This window comes from Microtus ochrogaster, chromosome 19, assembly GCF_000317375.1.
Source record: "Microtus ochrogaster isolate Prairie Vole_2 chromosome 19, MicOch1.0, whole genome shotgun sequence".
Taxonomy (NCBI): domain Eukaryota; kingdom Metazoa; phylum Chordata; class Mammalia; order Rodentia; family Cricetidae; genus Microtus; species Microtus ochrogaster.
Genome location: NC_022021.1, coordinates 35,372,517 through 35,390,921, shown reverse-complemented (window position 1 = coordinate 35,390,921; position 18,405 = coordinate 35,372,517). Strand labels below are relative to the sequence as shown.

General features: G+C 34.9%; 1 protein-coding gene across 1 annotated transcript in view; it reads right to left on the bottom strand.

Annotated features, from left to right (window-relative positions):
* Cdh9 (cadherin 9) overlaps window positions 1-18,405 on the bottom strand; it is a 98,655-nt gene that overhangs the window by 53,901 nt on the left and 26,349 nt on the right. Inside the window, exon 2 of the mRNA XM_005356650.3 lies at window positions 338-601. Coding sequence (XP_005356707.1) covers window positions 338-562 — 225 coding nt within the window. The 5' untranslated portion in view covers window positions 563-601. The remainder of the gene's footprint in view (window positions 1-337; window positions 602-18,405) is intronic.

Genomic DNA, 18,405 nt, shown 5'->3' with positions numbered 1-18,405 from the left:
TTCCTTTTCTTCTTTTCTTTCATGGATGGTCTAGCAACATAGTTCAAGTTGACCTTCAATTTGTGATCCTCCTGACTCATCTTTCCCAGTGTTGCAATGGGAGGTGTGGGTCAACCTACCAGATTTCCCATTCTGATACCTATAAAAAAATGTTTATTTATATCATTACATGAATGGTACATTTCATACAAGTCTCTTTGGAAGAATTTGTGGTAACACCATAGGATAATAAAACTCATCAAATATTTTAGGATAATTGTTAGTAATGCCGAGTTGTTGTAAAGGATAATGAGTATCACCTTCAAATTCTGTTTTTTCTAGGAAAAAAAAATCTTACCTTTCCTACATATTGAGTGTCTGTACCTGTGTACTCTTCTAACAAGAAGAACTGATTCCACATCCAGCCACGCTTGGTACGATGGAGCATTTTCCCATCATCTTTTGTCAAATTCGCCATCTTCCTAAGTAAGTGACTGTTAGCCTTTGCTTGTAATGGGCTGTTATCAACTGTATGGAGAATGCAAGTCCAGATGATCAGTGGAAGACAATGGTAAGTCCTCATTATCTTCAACTTCGGAAGGATAAAATTTTAAGGTGTGACCTGTAGAATAAAAACTAGGATGTGTATCTTTTATACTGGAATACTTTTATATACTATTTAAGGTTATAAATATATAAATGTAAGTTTTAAAAAATATATCAAAGAACAGTCTTTAAAATCATAAATATTGATATATACACATAATTGGTAAGATTACATAAATATGTATAAGTACATTGCAAATATATATTTCAAAAATCTTATTTAACATCTTTTTAAGATGATAATATTGAAGTAAAAAATAAGCACAAAAATTTAAACCACTAATAATTCTGCAAACTAAACTTTTAATACAACAGTTATATTATTAATTCTTTAAAGTTGTAAGTATTAATAGTGAAGAAATATCTACATGTCAATGAACACATACACTGCAAATGGCATTATATTTCCTCTTGTCTAACATTTTTCAGAATGTATTCTCCCTCTCCACAGTCTACTATAGAAATTAACTGAATTTAAGCAAGGGAGTATGGAATAAAGTAGTTTTTCACTAATAGTAAAAACCAGATTCCATAAAGACAAAATAGGTTAAAAGTCCTAAATTTAATTAGAGAAAAAGAAACACAAAAGTAGACTTTCTTAACTCTGATTTTTCCTACTGTGAGAATTTTATTTTGACATTAAGTTTGCTGATCAGTCTTTCAGAGAATTTTGAGATATACTGTTCATTTCTAAACAGTGCTTTAATGTAGATGTGCATTTGGTTTTTTTGTTGTTGTTTCTTGTTTGTTTGTTGCTTTTTTTGAATGTAGACATTTGAGTGAGGAAATCTAGTTTTACTGGCTATATCAGATTTTAGAGAATGTGAAAAACACTGTGAAACTGTGTAACTTAAAAACATAAAATAAATTTCTCTCTTTTTCAGTGCAATGAAATCCATGGAAATATTCCAATATACCCTTCAGAACTCAATCTAGCTAATTAGAAAATTGTTGGAGGGCAGAAAAGAGATTGGGTAGGGAGGGTGTCAATGAAATTTATCATGTCATTTCAGTAAGGGATCATGATGCTTCTAGAAATATAATGAAATGAATACAGATTACTAAAATTCTCTTATAAGAATGTGTATGATTAATAGGAACACACACACACAAACACACACTCTTCAGTTTCTATATCCCGTTTCTTTAATTTGACTACTGCAGTGACTTCTTATACTCCTATAACTTTACAAATGCCCCTATGAAATTTCTGAGAAATATTTGAAGTGCATTATGAAATATCACTGAGTTTTATGCAAATTCCTGCTGAAGCTGTATTGGGTATGAACCGTGTGTGAGTGTGTTTCTTTTCCAATAGCAATATACGAGGCTGTACACTTTATGTTGTAGACTGTAAAGTTGAAAGAGATGTTTGGAGATTTGGGTACTTAATTTTACAAATGAGATTTTTATTTAGGGATTAGAATGTGACAGTCTGGCCTGGGTGTTTGCACTATTCCCAAATCCCTGTGCTGATAACCTATATCCACAGCAAATGTTAATTGGGAGATGACTAAGGCAGAGAACAGTCACTCATGGAAAAATCAGTTCCTCGTAAGAGCATGGTGGGAATTGAGTTCTATTAAACTGTAACTTCATGAGAGCACATGGAAGATAGACAGCCCTCAAACTGCACCAGTAAGAGGTCCCTTTGATCTTGCACATATCAGTACCCAACTTAAAAAAAAAATGATTGCTGCCAACTTGTATATTTTGTTGAAGTAGTAGCCAGAATCAAGAATGAGAAGAAAAAAATATTCCATATGTATGTATTTGAAGACTTTATCTAAAATTTGCCCAATTAATAATTTTACCTATATTCCTTCTCTGATCTACACAGATCTTATCTGGTTCATTCAAAAGTCTATTATTTGCATTTTTGATGTGTCTCTATTATATACTTTTTATAAATTTCCAAGTAATTATTTCTAAAGTGTCACATCTCACCTCAAATATCCCTGTTTTATCTCTCATTGTACATTTATGACCTTCTTATGATGAACATAGCATTTACGTTCATTCATTCAGTATGCAGCACAGTGACCACCTTCATTTAGATATAGTGCAGTTTCTATGCATGACGTGAGAAATTTGTAGTTCTCTGTGCCCTGCACACAACTTACCAGGCGCTTATTATTAGAGTCAAACTATCTGGCTAATGGATTAGTGGTTAATACTTTTGCAGCTTATTTTCAACCCTGGGTTACCTATTGAATGCCTATCAGTCTAATGTAAAAAGAATACCAGAGACAGATGCAAAAATTGAAAGTAGAAAGTTTATTGCTTTTGACCAGACAGAGTCAGAGATTATTTTTGTTTCTTAACATCAATCATGAAATTTGTGGTGCTCTCACTGAAGTTCACAGAAGTTTGCATTAAGTGTGATTAAATGTTAACAACACAGCATGTCTACTATAAATTATAGAATGATTTTTTTATAAACTTTGCCACTCACTGATTTAATACCTTTACTTTAGTCAACTCTTGTATTTGTAGATTTGTTTTACATTTAGGAAACATTACTGTAAACCTCTTGTGGCTAATTTAGCACCTGTACATTCTTTGGCTCTGAGATAAAAGTGCACACTTTAAAAGGTTTTCTGCTTTATTTGGTTTTAAAGTTAGCATCTCATGTCCCATGGGGTTTATTAAAAATTCTTCACAACCTTTATTTATTCAATAGCAACAAGCTGATTACTAAATTTTCTACGCCTAATTAGGTCTATCAGCCTTAAATGCTCTGCATTTTAATCTCACTTTTGTTGATAAATAACTACCATCAAATGTATTACAGATTACAGCATTTTAAAGTTTGGTTAAAATTGATTTTGTAATCAAGTGATTCATTTGAACCTTATTAGTTTTAAAAATTGAACATAGTTTGATTATTATATCCTTATTCACTTAATTATACATCAATTCCATTTCATTTCTATTTTAGAATTAAGAAAAGCATGTACTTTGTTGTACTTAAGTTAGAAGCTTATCAGTTAAATGCCTAACTGAAAATGAATATATTTCTGCCTCTAAATACCCATATAATTATAATCAAAATGAATATTTCTAATCTTTATTTTTAACCATGTGTATGAGAGTGCAGCTGCATGTGAGTATACGTCCATTTGAGTTCAGTTGCCCCTGGAGTCCAGAAGAGGGAATTGGAACCACGGGCACTGGAGTTATAAAGCAGTTATGATCACATGATATGGGTGCTATGATCTTATGCAAGAGCAATATACATTCTCAACTACAAAACCATCCATACAGTCTCTTCAGAGAGATCATTTAATACTATTTGTCATGAATGTTTCTAACAAGAAATGCACTTATAACACAAGTGTTTGTGATTAAGTTTGCTACTTTATCATTATGAAATTTCTAGTCAGCAAAGAATTTTGGCAAATATTACAGTTGTAGTCTTAATTGACTCATAATTTATAGTTTTCTCAGTGACATATCTGAGTTCTTGAGAAAGAAAGCTAGACATTACTCATATGTATTACTTTTCTATTGGCATGACAAAACATTATGGCCAAAAGAACATATAAAAGGATTTAATTTGTTATTTTCCATTAGAGAGCATTAGAATCCACGGTGTACATTGTCAGGAGAATGACATTAGAACTGTACATTAGATCATATATCTTGGTCCACAATAACAAGGCTGAGAGAGATAACTGGGAACTATGTTTGTTTGTTTTGTTAATTGTTGTTGTTTTAAATCTCAAACCTGTCACTAATAACATACCACTTCTTATTAGACCTGACCTCCGAATCCTTCTTAAAAGTTTTACAAACTGAATCTGAAATTTTTAAATATATCTACCTGTGTGGGTCATTCTCACTCAAACCATTTCTGGAGCAACGTAGAAACCTCGTACAACGGAAACTCCCTGGAATCCACAAGTTCACCCTAGCAAAAATTCCTAATAACGGGAAATAGGAAGTTTGAACTGGCCATCTTCTCTAACCAAGCAAGGCTTGCTTAGAGGGATTCGAACACCATTCCATCCCCAAAACCTTTGACCTGCCACTTACTCTCCATGCAAGATTTGCTGGGTAAAGTTAGTGCAGGGCTTGTTGCATGGACAGGTCCATCCTGAGACCCATGCCATGGCTGACATTTCCTGGAGGGCCAGGAATAAAGTATGGATATCCCACAAACCTAGAATAGAAACAAAGACTAGCAAGTCTGCCCTCCCCCCAAAATATAAATAAGTCAATGAAATGACTCCTAATAGTATTCTGCTATACTCCTGTACTGGAGCCTAGTGTAATGGATCATGGTCATCAGATATGCTTAACCCAGCTGCTGATGGGAGCAGATGCAGAGATCTATAGTCAAGCATTAGGCAGAGTTTTGGGAATCCTGCTGAAGATGGGAACAAAGGATTGTAGGAACTAGCAGTGGTGATGATGCCAATAGAAAATGTCCCACAGAATCAACTAACCATAGCTTAGAGACTGAAGTGAAAATCAGAAATCCTGTATGGGTTTGACTTAAATTCTCTGAATATATATTATGGTTGTGAATCTTGGTATTCCTGTGGGAATTCTTACAGTGGGCTCAAGGGTCTGTGTCTGATCTTTTGCATGATTTTGGTTTCCTTTTTCTCCTATGGAATTGCCCTGTCTAGGCTTATTATGAGAGGTGTTGCCTAGTCTTATCGTTAACTTGCTGTGCTATGGTTGGTTGATATTTCTGAGACTTGCCCTTTTCTGAGAGGAAAGGAGAAGTGGATATGGGGAAGAAGGGAGGTATGGGTGAAGGGCATGGAGGACAGGAAGGAGAGGAGGAAACTGCAGTTGTGGTGTAATATATGAAAGAGGAATAACTAGAAAAGGAAAAAGAAAATATAGGAGACAAATACAGATATAAAACATTCTGCAAGTGTTAGCAATTAATAAATTTCATATCAGCATGAAGTTTGACCACATCCTAGTAGAAAGGTTGAAACAAAACCAGAAAACTCTTTGCTAGGATGATGAAGAACAACAGGAATTCTTCATTGCTGTTATACCACCCACAACAAAGACGTCCTTTGCAATATTTAAAAGGGATAAAAGATTTATACTCTAGCATAGCAATTGTTTCTATTTATCGTACTTTAAAATATTTTTGCCAAGAAAATACATAGTCAATTTTACATGTTGTTTATTCACATTCATAATTTTAAATATTTATTCACTTTTATTCCATGTGTGTGCATCCGTGCTTGAGTTTGGGTTTATGCATCACATACATACATAAACACACAGCAATCTGCATAGGGTATTCAATTCTGTAGAACTAGAAACACAGGCATTTGTGAATCAATTGACTTGGCTTCTGGAAGTTTAATTTGGGGCTTCTGAAGAGCAATGAACAACCTTAAATACTGAGTCATCTCTCCAGGCCCCCAAATGCCTTTTAGAAAAGGGAACACATACAGAATTTTCTGAACACTCAGGAAGCGGATTATAACCTAATGATAAAAATTAAATGGGGTTTTAAGACACCAAAAAGCTCAAAGAAATGTAAATTCAAATTTCTACATAATTGACTCTCTTATGAGAAGTGTGTGTGTAATGACTCAGGTTATATGGCATTCGGAACTAGGCAAATTTCTGAAGCTTCAAAATATCAAAACTTTCCAGTGGTTGCTAAGAAGGGAAGATGTGAGAAAGGAGGGCGGTGCAGAGAGAGGCAAGTCACATTAGGTTTACTTATGAACACTGTCCTGTATAATAATACAATGGTAGGTCATAAAACTTTCAATTTTCAAAACCTATTACATTTTACAATAGGGGTTTCAGGACTGTATCTTATTACATCCAAATTAAAAGAAAAGAAAATCTTTCAGAGCTGAGGTCTAGAAGGCTAATTCCGAGGGGACTCACAGCCTAACAAAAGAATTGGTCTCTGCTCCAAATGATGAAAGAATTTTAGTGATGAGGGTGGTAAGAGAGAAGATACTCGTGCATCTTTAAAATGGGTGCTGCTTCTGACAGCAATGGAAAAAGAATTGCACAGACACTCTCTGCTGCAGGGAATAAAGACATTCCCCCTGGGGGTGCGTTGACAAAATTCATCATGATGTTTTTATACCCTGCAATTAAACAGTGAAGGAAATTGGTTAAATATTATTTGATAAAATTCAGAGGTAAGAAATCCAGTGTTAATGCAATGTCAAACCAGTGCAAACTCGCTTACTATAATACAGATAAAAAGACTAGCTATTAGAAAATGTAGAGATGTATACATCCTATGGACAAAATACAAATTATTAGATATGTCAAAGAGAAGTCCTAAAATAATATAAACAATCACCAATAAACTGACTTGCAACCCAAAACATGGATTGGAATAAATACCATGATCCAACAAAATAAAACAGAAAATTATCAGTTCTCAGACTAAAGGAAGAAACAGCCATGTGATGAGTTTGAAACAGCTTGTATTGCTGTACAGGAAAGCAGTGTTATAAAACACATACACAAGGGAAGCAAAACTACTATATTAATGTGAGTATAAATGTTATGAATGGATTCCTATTGCCCACACTAAAATAACTTTTACAGCATAATTGGTAATGTTGCATTATACTCTAATAAATAACATAAGAATCATCAACTTTATAATTATAAACATGAGTGATTGATTTAATAATTGTGTAAAGAAATTTAGGGAAAAATATATAGCAAGTAATTTATGTTTATATTTTGCCATTATGAGGAAGAACCAGTATTCAAGTTTCTTAACAATGCGACAGAGCAAGTTTCCTTGCACAACAAGCCAAATAATAATTTGGTGAAATCCATAATACTATACTGGGAAAGTCACCACACCACAGGAGAGTGAGATCATTATCAAGATGTTATAGCATGTACCCTTCAAATAATGTGAAGATAATGCAAGTCTTTCCTTTGTGATGTTCCTCTACCATCTGGCAAGCACAATCCTGCTTTAACTACCATCACATAACTTGGTATGACAGAGTATCCACTAATCAATGGCGTACAGCTCTTCAAAACAGCCAACGTCGCCATTAATAAAGAATGTCCAAGGTACATTCCTTGCAAAGAGGAACTTCGTAAGACAGGAATAGTAAGTAAAATATGGTAGCCTGTACAGAATGCTAGATGAGAAAATTATACAAGACATGATCTATAGAAGTTCTAATAAATCAGGGACTTGATAATAATTTTCAATATCATTTTAAATACATGGAATTGCTGGTTTTTTTTCAGCAGTTAGTAATATAGAAAATGGGTGAAATGTTTTAGACAATTAGACTTAAATTTTCATTTTTTTGTAAAATTGAAACTATATTATAGATTAGTCTGATCTAGGAAAAGAAAGAAATTTTATAATATTAAATTACATGTGAATGAAAGATTTTTTTAATTTTTATGTATTTTTAACAGAGAGAAATTCTCTATTAGGGTGACATTTTAACAGAATCATGGAAGAAGTGAGAAAGGTACCAAAGTTTAAATGTTTAAAAACATCCCCAGGGAGATGAAGCAAACAGAATTTTGTGGTAGGAAACTGGGGAGAAGTGTGTCGTATGGAAAAAGCCTTTGAAGACAAACAGTTGCAGCTAAAGATAAGAGAACGTGGCTAAGGCAGTGAAGCCAAACAGGTAAAGTATTCTGAAATTTTTGAAGTCAGTAAGTTTTCACCTTCATAATTTTCTGTTTCCTTTTCTGTTGTTGTAATTAACTTTCCTGGCAAAAGCAGTTTGAAAAAGAAGGTCTTAGTTTCATCCACAGTTAATGTTCTAGCCCACCATGGCAGGGACACAGAATCATCAGGAACCTAAAGCAACTGGCCACATTGTGTCCACAATCAGAAAGCAGTGAATGAATGGGCTCGGCTTGCTTGCTTTTACACAGTCCAGTATCCTAATCAAATAAGTAGATTTACAAACTGTGGAATGGACTTCTTACATCCATTATCTAAACCAATACCAATAGATGTACCCAGAGGCCATTATTACCTACATAATAACTCACAGCAATCCCCTACTCCTATCCCATTCCAAATCAATCTCCTGTGTTATTCTACAACCGTTCCTCATTGAGAATTATCACTAACCATCTCAATAGTGAACCAAATCAGGTAGAGGCTTTGTTCCATCAATGTGTTGAATAATTCATCATTAAACATGTGGGCATAACTAAAATCATACATTCAATAATAATATAAGTCCAGTTCAAGGGAAGTTGAGAAAACACAGATATTAAAATTCAACTTGAGTTTACAGTATATTATTAGTGAGAAATTATTTCAGATACAATCTAGTATTAGTCTAGTTTTTAAAAAAAATCACTTTCAAGGAAATACTCGGTGTTATCAGGGAAGTAACATAATGGGAATAGCTTGACATAAAGCCATAAGCAAATTGATTATTTGAGTGATTTAGAGAAAAGAATGGAGTCTGTGAGGGTTTTGTTCTTGTTTTGTTTTCAATGTAATTTAACAATGAACATGAATGTCCCTAAAAATTGAAGTCAGCCTAGGCACCAGGGAGAAGAATTAGAAGTAGATTAAATCTTTCTAAGTGGAAAGTTGAAGGACCCATGATAACTCTTTGGAATACATTATTTTACAAAACCATGAGGGATGTGTGGATAGTTATTCTTTTGACAAATGAGAGTGAGATGCTTGCTTTATAGGCATGTTTGGACATCTATGGGAAATTAATTCTAACAGAATCATGTATAGCCACACAGAGGCAATCTATACATCATATCTGAAGAAAATGTTAGTATTAGAAGTCATTTACTCAATGGTATTTCATCTGCTGGGCAAATGTAAGTGGAACTTGCATTTGTGTGTCAAAGTTTTAATCAGCAGAGAAAAGCTATAAATATATTTTCAGTCTGTGATTTCATGTCAGCTTTCTGTGTCAGAAATGAACATCAGAGTCTGTCAGAGGCAAGTTAATGACTGTGCCATATGAGTCATTCTCCCGTATCTGCTTCTCACTGAGTCTCACCAGACAGAAGATGGGGGATGACAGCCACATGACAAGAGTAAGAATCTTCAGAGACTGAAGCATGAGTAGTTGGAGAAGAGCTGTGCTAGGAGGGGGGGGGGGTGATGGTGGAAAACCACTAATTTCAGTAGCTAAGAAAGAAAGAAACCTTTAGAAAAAGAAACGGGTTTTTTTTTTTCTTCGTATCCAGCAAAGTTCAATCCCAATTAAAGATTCTTTCCCCCTGGAAGGGCAGCTAAGGAGGATTGTAGCTATTGCTTTAGACATAAAAGAGTCAGAGTCATCGTACAAGTTATAACCCATAGTTAGAAAAAACTGGGGGTCAGAAGACCAGCACAACTACAGGTTTTCATAGGGGGAGATGGGGGAAAAAAGAAAAACAAAGCAAAGAGCAACAACAAAAATCCAGAGGTTCCAGGAAGACACCCAATACTGGATATGTCAGCAAGCTGGTTTACAATACAATTAGGAAGGCAAAATGCAGTCCAGATACTGGACATGGGAAGTTAAAGTCATCTATCCTCTGATTCTGACAATTGCAATAGCAAGAGGTTATTTTATTTACTTTTAATATATATGTGTGTAAGTATGTATGTATGTATGTTTACATCACCGTGTAGCTCTGTCTGGTCTGGAACGCACTAAATATGTTCATCAGACTGGTCTTAAATTTAGGCAGAGGCCATTTTCAAAGTTCTCTTGCTAACACTGTGGAGTTTCTTTTGTACTCAGACCTGGCTGAGAACAGAGGGCTAGTCCTAAACACCTTTCTCTAAGACTCGGCCTGCAGAAGACCTCTTGGTAGAGCAGATAAAATCTGATTCAGTGGCCCTTGAAACTTTTTATTTTTAGTTTTTAAAGAAATATTATTTATTTTTTAGCTGAAAGTGGATGTTTTTCAATACAATATAGTCTCATTATGGTTTGTCCATCTTCTTCCTATATCTTCCCACCTCCTCTTCCATCCTTTTCCCATTTCTATCTCTTCTTAGCAGACAAAAACGTACCTAATGAATAATAACAAAATAAAGAAAATACAATACGATAAAATAGAAACAAACAAATTGACACACAGGGAGTGCCTTACATAATGGGAAACTGGCCTGTGCCATAGAAAACAATAAGATTTACTGGATCTTCAGAAGAGAGAAATGTGGCATTTTCTGAAAATTGTTGGGTTCCAAGACACAACAATGGACTGCTTATTGATGACCCTTTCCAGCCTACTCAGTCTGAAATCATCTCCAGTCACATATATACTGTCTAGGCATCCACAGCACCCACCAATTGCAAGATAACCACCACAAAGAACAACACGGAAAACTAAATAACACGAATGTCCTGCTCTTATTGGGAGATTCCCAAAGAATGGAATGAAATGTAGCTTAAAAACAGTCTTCTCAATGCTCTGGCAAGCGGTGGGATATGAAGAGTGAGCGGCTCTCTCGGGGCACACACGGAAAATGCAGTGTGCACCTGCATAGAGGCAGATTGTCACTTCATGTTCAGAATGATCACACAGATAGTTATGATTCTTTAGACTACAGTGTACTATCCCTCACACTCTCTTGTTTCCTGAGTTGTCCATTTTCAGAAACGATTTTACAAATGGCACAGTGTGGGGTTGGTATAGGGATAAGTTTTCTAAAGCCCTTGTTTTTTCTCATTTCTCTTTTCATTCTCCCTCCACTGGAGCTACTGTGTCTGCTCTCATCTTTTGTTTCTCTCTTCTATTCATGTCCCTTTTCTACTTCTTCTCTATTGTTTTAATGCTAATTAACTGTCTTAATAATCTAATTTTATCTCCATTCCTACATTTATCACCTGTAACACCACCTTAGAGCTATTCAAATTACTTTCATACATAAAGCACTGTTATTGTTCTTTTGTTCTCACAAAAAATAGTTAAGAATTATGTTAATTGGCTATTACTTATTATTTTTGTGCATATGACTCTTTTGAAACACAGTAAATGGTCAACTGTATAAAACATACATGAGAACGAAATCAAAGTATACACCATTTCCAAATCTAGGGAAAAGATAATGGTCACTTTGATGCAGGAGTCATGCAGAATGACAAAGCAAAAGGGACAAAGAATCTCTGCAAATCTGAATATGGGTAAAACAGAGTCCGCTCACACCTGTGCGAGCCCACACTCTCACAAGCACACACACGTAAGAAATATTGAAAACTGAAAGAAAGCAAGACTGGATGAATTTAATAATAGTTTGTTGCAAGGAGCTGCTTGTTCGTCCCGACTGCCCAGAAACAAAACAATCACACAAAAAATGAATTATTTAAATCACCGCTTGACCCATTAGATCTAGCTTCTTATTGGCTAACTTTTACATCTTAATTTAACCCATTTCTATTAATCTGTATATCACCACAAGGTCGTGGCCTACCAGCAAAGTTTCAGCACACGTATCTCCTTTGGCAGAGGCCACATGGCATCCCCTGACTCTGCCCTTTTTTCTCCCAGCATTCAGTCCAGTCTGCCCCGCCTACCTAAGTTCTGCCCCATCAACAGGCCAAGGCAGTTTCTTTATTCATTAATGGTAATCACAGCACACAGATGGACTCCCAATCAATAGTTTATATCTCAACACAAACTCTCAAAACCAGTGTGAAGTGAAACTCTGTATTTCAAGCTCTTAAAGACGGAGTTGTAATACAATGTTATAATAATCAGCAAGCTACCCTTTACACTGAAGAAGTAAATTTGTGAGATGAACACAAGTTAAGGAATTCAAGAACTACTCCAGTATTACAAGATAATGTTAAAGAAAAGAAATATACATAGCATGTCTGATGTTACAGAATCCCAGAGAAACATTTTATCTATTTAGGGTGCAGAAAGTAAAAAACACAATAAAATTCAAAATACTATAGAATCAATAGGCACCATTCAATAATAATACTGAATGTTAATGGTATTTGTTCTCCAATCAAAGGATACAGAGAAGACCATTGAATTACAAAAGAGGATCATTATATTTTACCTCCAACAAATACCTCTAACTTCCAAAGACAATCATTTTCAGAACTGGAAAGAAAAGCTGGAAGAAAAAAGATTATCATACAAACACAACTAGAAATATAGCAGGCATGTCTATGAGTTTCTGATCAAGTAGATTTCAAACTGTCACTTAACACTGATAAGAAAATAAGCCAACCAGCAAAATTCTAACCATATCCTCATCATAAGACCAATTTCCAAAAGCCAGAACTATTTGAAATAGAAATAGATAGACTTCAAAACAATAGCAATGGGTGATTGCAATATTGCATTCTCGCCTACATGTAGATTAAATAGATGCCAACAAAGAATCTTTAGATATAAAATACACTGTGGATTGAGTGGATAAATACTCTCTGCAAAATAGTCTACCTAAACAATGTAGAATGGAACATGTCCATGTTTACTAGACCACAATTCACAATGTTCACGTTAAGGATTAGCCTAGGTGGCAGAGGCAGGCGGATCTCTGTGAGTTCGAGACCAGCCTGGTCTACACTACAAGAGCTAGTTCCAGGATCGGCTCCAAAACCACAGAGAAACCCTGTCTCGAAAAACCAAAAAAAAAAAAAAAAAAGGATTAGCCTAGGTAAAATCAACAGAAGGACAGATAAATAAAATCTGGTGTTGTAGAATATTATTTTAACTGGGCAAAGATGTGTTACATTTGTTTATGCTGTGGAGTATTTAACTGTCTGAAGGTGTGTTACATGTGTTTCTACTACCTTTACTTAGGATGTAAATATGTTGCATTTGTTTGTGTTGTATTTGTTAACTATGGAAAGATGTGTTGCATTCACTTTAATTAAGTAAAATTAATCTGCCTAGCAACTAATTGACAGGAAGTAAAAGGGAGGAGCTTAGAATGGCTTGATTTTTTTGTTTGTTTGTTTGTTTGTTTTGAGTTGCAGGCAGTCTGAAAGGAAGTGGTTCCAGGATGCTAGCAATTAGAGAAAGTGAGCCAGTACTCTCTACTCTCTCTGCTCACAGATTTATACCCTAACCCTTTCACCCTAGCCTGTAAATCCCTAGTCTTGGTAGAAAGAGAGAGATTTGGTTAGAACTAACATTAGTGGAAGAAACCATTGTCTGGGGGAACAGAATTCCCCCCAGGCTATTGTCTTGGCAGCCAGGCTATGAGTAGTTTAAATGCTGCTAATGAAAGGAAAGTAAAACAGCAATTAACCACATGCACATAGCTGGTTTTTATAAGAAGAAAAGAATGAAGTTATGTTGCTTTGCCAAGAAAGAAAGAAAGAAGCAAAGAAAGAAAGAGAGAAATAGAAAAAGGAATGAATACAATTGAAGGTTGTCCAATTAGACATAGAAAGAAACATATTTCCTATTTTATCTCATTTGTTGATACTAAATTCCATATGTGTATGTGCACACACACACACACACACACACACACACACACACACACATAAACTTATAGTTGACATTAAAAAGGGCTTGAAATTTTAAACGAGAATTGCTCTTTCCACACGCAATAAACAGCAGAATCTCAGGGGTCTAGTAATCATGATAAATACTTTGTCCTCCAAAAGGGAAGTGAAACACAGCATAACCACGAGAACCCATGCTTTTCTTTTCTTTTCTCTTCTTTTTCTATATAACATCAATAAACACGACAACTTTGATGGGGGAAAACCCATGAGTACTCAACCTCAAACAAAAAACTATAGGCAACTGAATTAAGATGAAAGGAAAAAAGGTAGTTTATACTTTGCCAAATGGCCAGTTCCGAAAACATAAGTAGAAGCAATATTACATAGACTCAAAATGTTATATTTAGGAATATCCATGTTTATACACATATGCACGCAATAATAATGAATGAAAAAATAAGTGAATAAGTATTAAGCAGAATTGGAGACTGGAGCAGGAGGGCTCGCTTGTTTGTCCCAGCAGCCCCGCTAGCTTAGCCCAGAAATAACCTCACAGAAACTGTATTAATTAAATCACTGCTTGGCCCATTATCTCTAGCTTCTTAGTGGCTAACTCTTTCATTTAGTTTAACCCATTTTTATTAATCTGCATATCATCACAAGGTTGTGGCCTATCAACACAGTTTTGAGATGTCTGACTTTGGTAGCAGCTCCATAGCATCTTCCTGACTCTGCCCTTCTTTCTCTCAGCATTTAGTCCTGTTTTTCCCTGACTACCTAAGTTCTGCCCTATCAACAGGCCAAGGCAGTTTCCTTATTCATTAATGGTAATCATAGCACAAAGAGGGGACTCACACATTAGGAAAGCATGGAGCAATTTATGGGAGGACTTGGAAGTGCAAAAAGAGAAATCATGTCTTCACATTTTAGTCTCAAAAAAAGTTAGCTTATTTTAATGACACATAAAAATGTAGAGTTTGTATGAATTTAAGTACCATTATTTAGTATTCCCAGTACATGTTACATATTGTTATATTCTTTATGTTAAACAATTCTGTGTACACAAACATATTCATGGTGAAAAGATGCTATATGCACTTTTATACTTTGTAAAAATTTGCAGAATGTGATTACTACCAATCAATTTGTGTGTAATAATGCACAAGAGATTATTCCTATTTAGATATAACTTGTTTATTTATATGTGTGTGTGTTTGTGTGTGTGCACGCACACACACACACATGTTTGGGTATATGACTTGTACACACGTTTACATCATTTTTTTTTATCTTTATGGCCTATTTTATGAACTAGTGTCTCTAAGTACACCTGAAAAGACACTTATCCAGACTCTCTGTACACCAAGTCCCAGGGACCCTCATATCTCGACTTCCACAATGCAGGGATACTACTTGCATGCTACGTTGACTGTATTTTTCATGGATTCTGGAGACTCAAACTCAAATCTTTGTGGTTGCATTTCAAGCTCTTTATTATGTGAGTCATTACCCATATTAATAACTATAATTTGCTAACCAGTGATCAAACTATGCCTAACTTTCCCATGGCTACAGTAATTTTGAACTTTTGTGACTCCATTAAAGGAATTTCTGACCCAGGAGACAACATTTAACCCATGGATTGAGTTTCCTGAGATGGGACTCCCTGTTATTTGTTGTCTGTGTTTCTTGAAGTTTTGCAAATAATCTCTATTCATTCACTTATTGCACTTACCTGAAGGCAGAGGATGGAAAGCCCACATCGTTTGAGAGCTTTAATGTTCCCTTTGAGAGCTCATTAACTGCAAATGTTGTTGTTTCAGAATATTTTCAACCTCAAGGAGATTCACTATTCTGGTTTATTTTGAAAGGGAACTCTCTTAAAACTCCAAAGATTCTCCTTTGGTCACCTGTCAATTTTATGTGCCAGGAGGCAACACAGATATGTGATCCGTTAACATATACTTAAGTTTTCTATATATTTTTTTATACTCTCAGTCTTCAGTCATTGATAGTTCTGCTTAATTATGTGTTCTGGAAACTTACTTTACTTTATTGGAATATCCATAATTTTAGTATGAGAAAAAAATTGTAGTTAAAAGTACTTAATGTGCATGAATCTACTTATATAATATATAGAGAAATAGAACTTCCTGTTCTTTACTGTAGGACTTTAAAGAATTTTGCACAAACATATTCCACCTTTTCCTTCAGAAACACAATTAGAATATTGTTTTATGAACATGACACTCTAGATTCTGCCCATGAGTAAATCATTTGTCCTTCTGATAAGGGAAATTAAACAACTACACACAAAGCTGTTCTCCTTTCTATCTTTCAATAAAAGTGTCAGAAAGTAGTGCCTCATTCGCAGATTCTCTTTCATATTCCTGATCATTCTTTTACATTTTATCAAGACAACAATAAGGTTTTAAAATCTAAATTAATGAATTATATGCTTATAAAATATCAAAAAGTTTAAAACTCAACCTGCTTTTAGATACATTTCCATATTCACTACACCCAAAATTTGTCTTCTGAGCCAGAGTTTTATAAATAGAGAGACCTACAAAACTTAGATGTTTGTCCTTCATGTTCTGTCCAGGATATTTTCAAAGGTAGAATGCCATGCAAGTAACTGATTCCAAGCATTTATACTCTCTTTTATTTTTTTCATATTTTTAATGTGTGTTTCTGTGATGTGTATGTATACTGCACATGTCCATGTTTGTGGATATAAATGTATGGATATGGATGTGTGTGTGTGTGTGTGTGTGTGTGCGTGTGTGTGTGTGTCATAGCACATGTGTAGAGGTCAAAACGCAGCCTTAAGTGTTGTTTCTTGCTTTTCAAATTGCTTTAAGACTTGGTTTCCTGTTGCTCATTGCTACATAAAACAATGCAGTCCCCTTTGAGCTTCTGACAGTTCTCCCATCTACACGTCCCATCCTGTTGTATGCACTCTGGAATGACACATTCAAGCATCTGCATCTTTCTTTACATGGGTGATGGAGATGTACAGCTTCATAGACCACATTTGACAGCAAGCCCATTCATTTGCCGAGCCACCCATCTAGCCATATTCTGTTTTCATTATTTCTTTTACAGTCTATCCTACATCTGAGACATTCCCAGGTCAATCAATAATGTTGAGGTGATAGAAAAATATTAACTGAACAGTGGTGGGCTTGGAGTGGGTGTGGAGGTTGTTTTATTCCACTTTGGGGGTGAGAAAAGGGTTTCTTTCTTTTTAAAAAAATATAGATTTTTTTTGATGATTTCACATCATCCATCCCAATCTCACTCATCTCCCTGTCCCTTCATATTATGATGCTTTTAAAAGAATTTTTTTTCAGTTCATAAGAGCAATGCTTAAAACAAAATCCTTTTTTGTTCTTTAATATTATTTACCCAATGTATAGAAAAGTTTAAATCAGGTAATCGATATTAGACTTGCTTAGAGGTTATGGGAAATTTTATTATAATGAATCTGAGGTTTTTAAAAAAAGTGTTTTCTCACCCAGATCTCACAATTTTCAAGGGAAGACTTGGGAACATGGAGAATTTCTGGCTCATTAACACTCGACTCAGAAGAGACATACTCACTTGCACTCACCCCAGAGGACAAAGAATACACCATGAGTATTCACAATCCTGTCTTGTAATATTTTCAGATAACATTTTTATGTAGTGCTGGGTTTTTTAAACCAAGTCTTTCTGTGTGAGCTGTGTTACCACTGTCTCAACTTTTTAAGATTAAAGTAAGCAAAAGTATTTTCTCAATAGTTCTGGAAACTGATCCAAGAACATGTGAATTGTATTCCCAAAGATCACAATTCAGGCCAACTTTGATACCTGTGCTTCTGACGTTACTTGAAAGTAAAATATTTATAACATAATCCTATTGAAGTGAGGTGACTTTCCATTGAAAAGAGACCTACTGCAATGTTACTGGTCTTTTTGAAAGTGGACCCACACAAAAGAAGGAGTAATTGTGTGAAAGTAAGACAGAGAATCTACCATGGGGCAAATAACCAGAAACTAAATATAGCAAAGATCTACATTTTGTCAATAAGGACAGCAAATCCAAAAAATCCTGTAAAACAGACCTTAGTGTTCACTTGTATGAGTGAATAATAGTTTTATTGTTTAAAACCATATAACTCATAAAGCTTTACTAAAGTCATTCCAGGAAGCCAAGAGACTATTAATTAAGTGTCCTTATTTATTGTCCATTGGAATATCCCCTTAATTTTATTAAGGAAAGAGGAGACATGCTTCAGCTAGGAGACAGTATCGGAGTTCACAATATGCTGACAGAACACATTGGTATTGATGGAGGAAGGTCATTGGTTAATTAAATAAAGAAGCTGCTTGCCCTGATAGGTTAAAACATAGGTGGGAGGAGTAAACAGAACAGAAT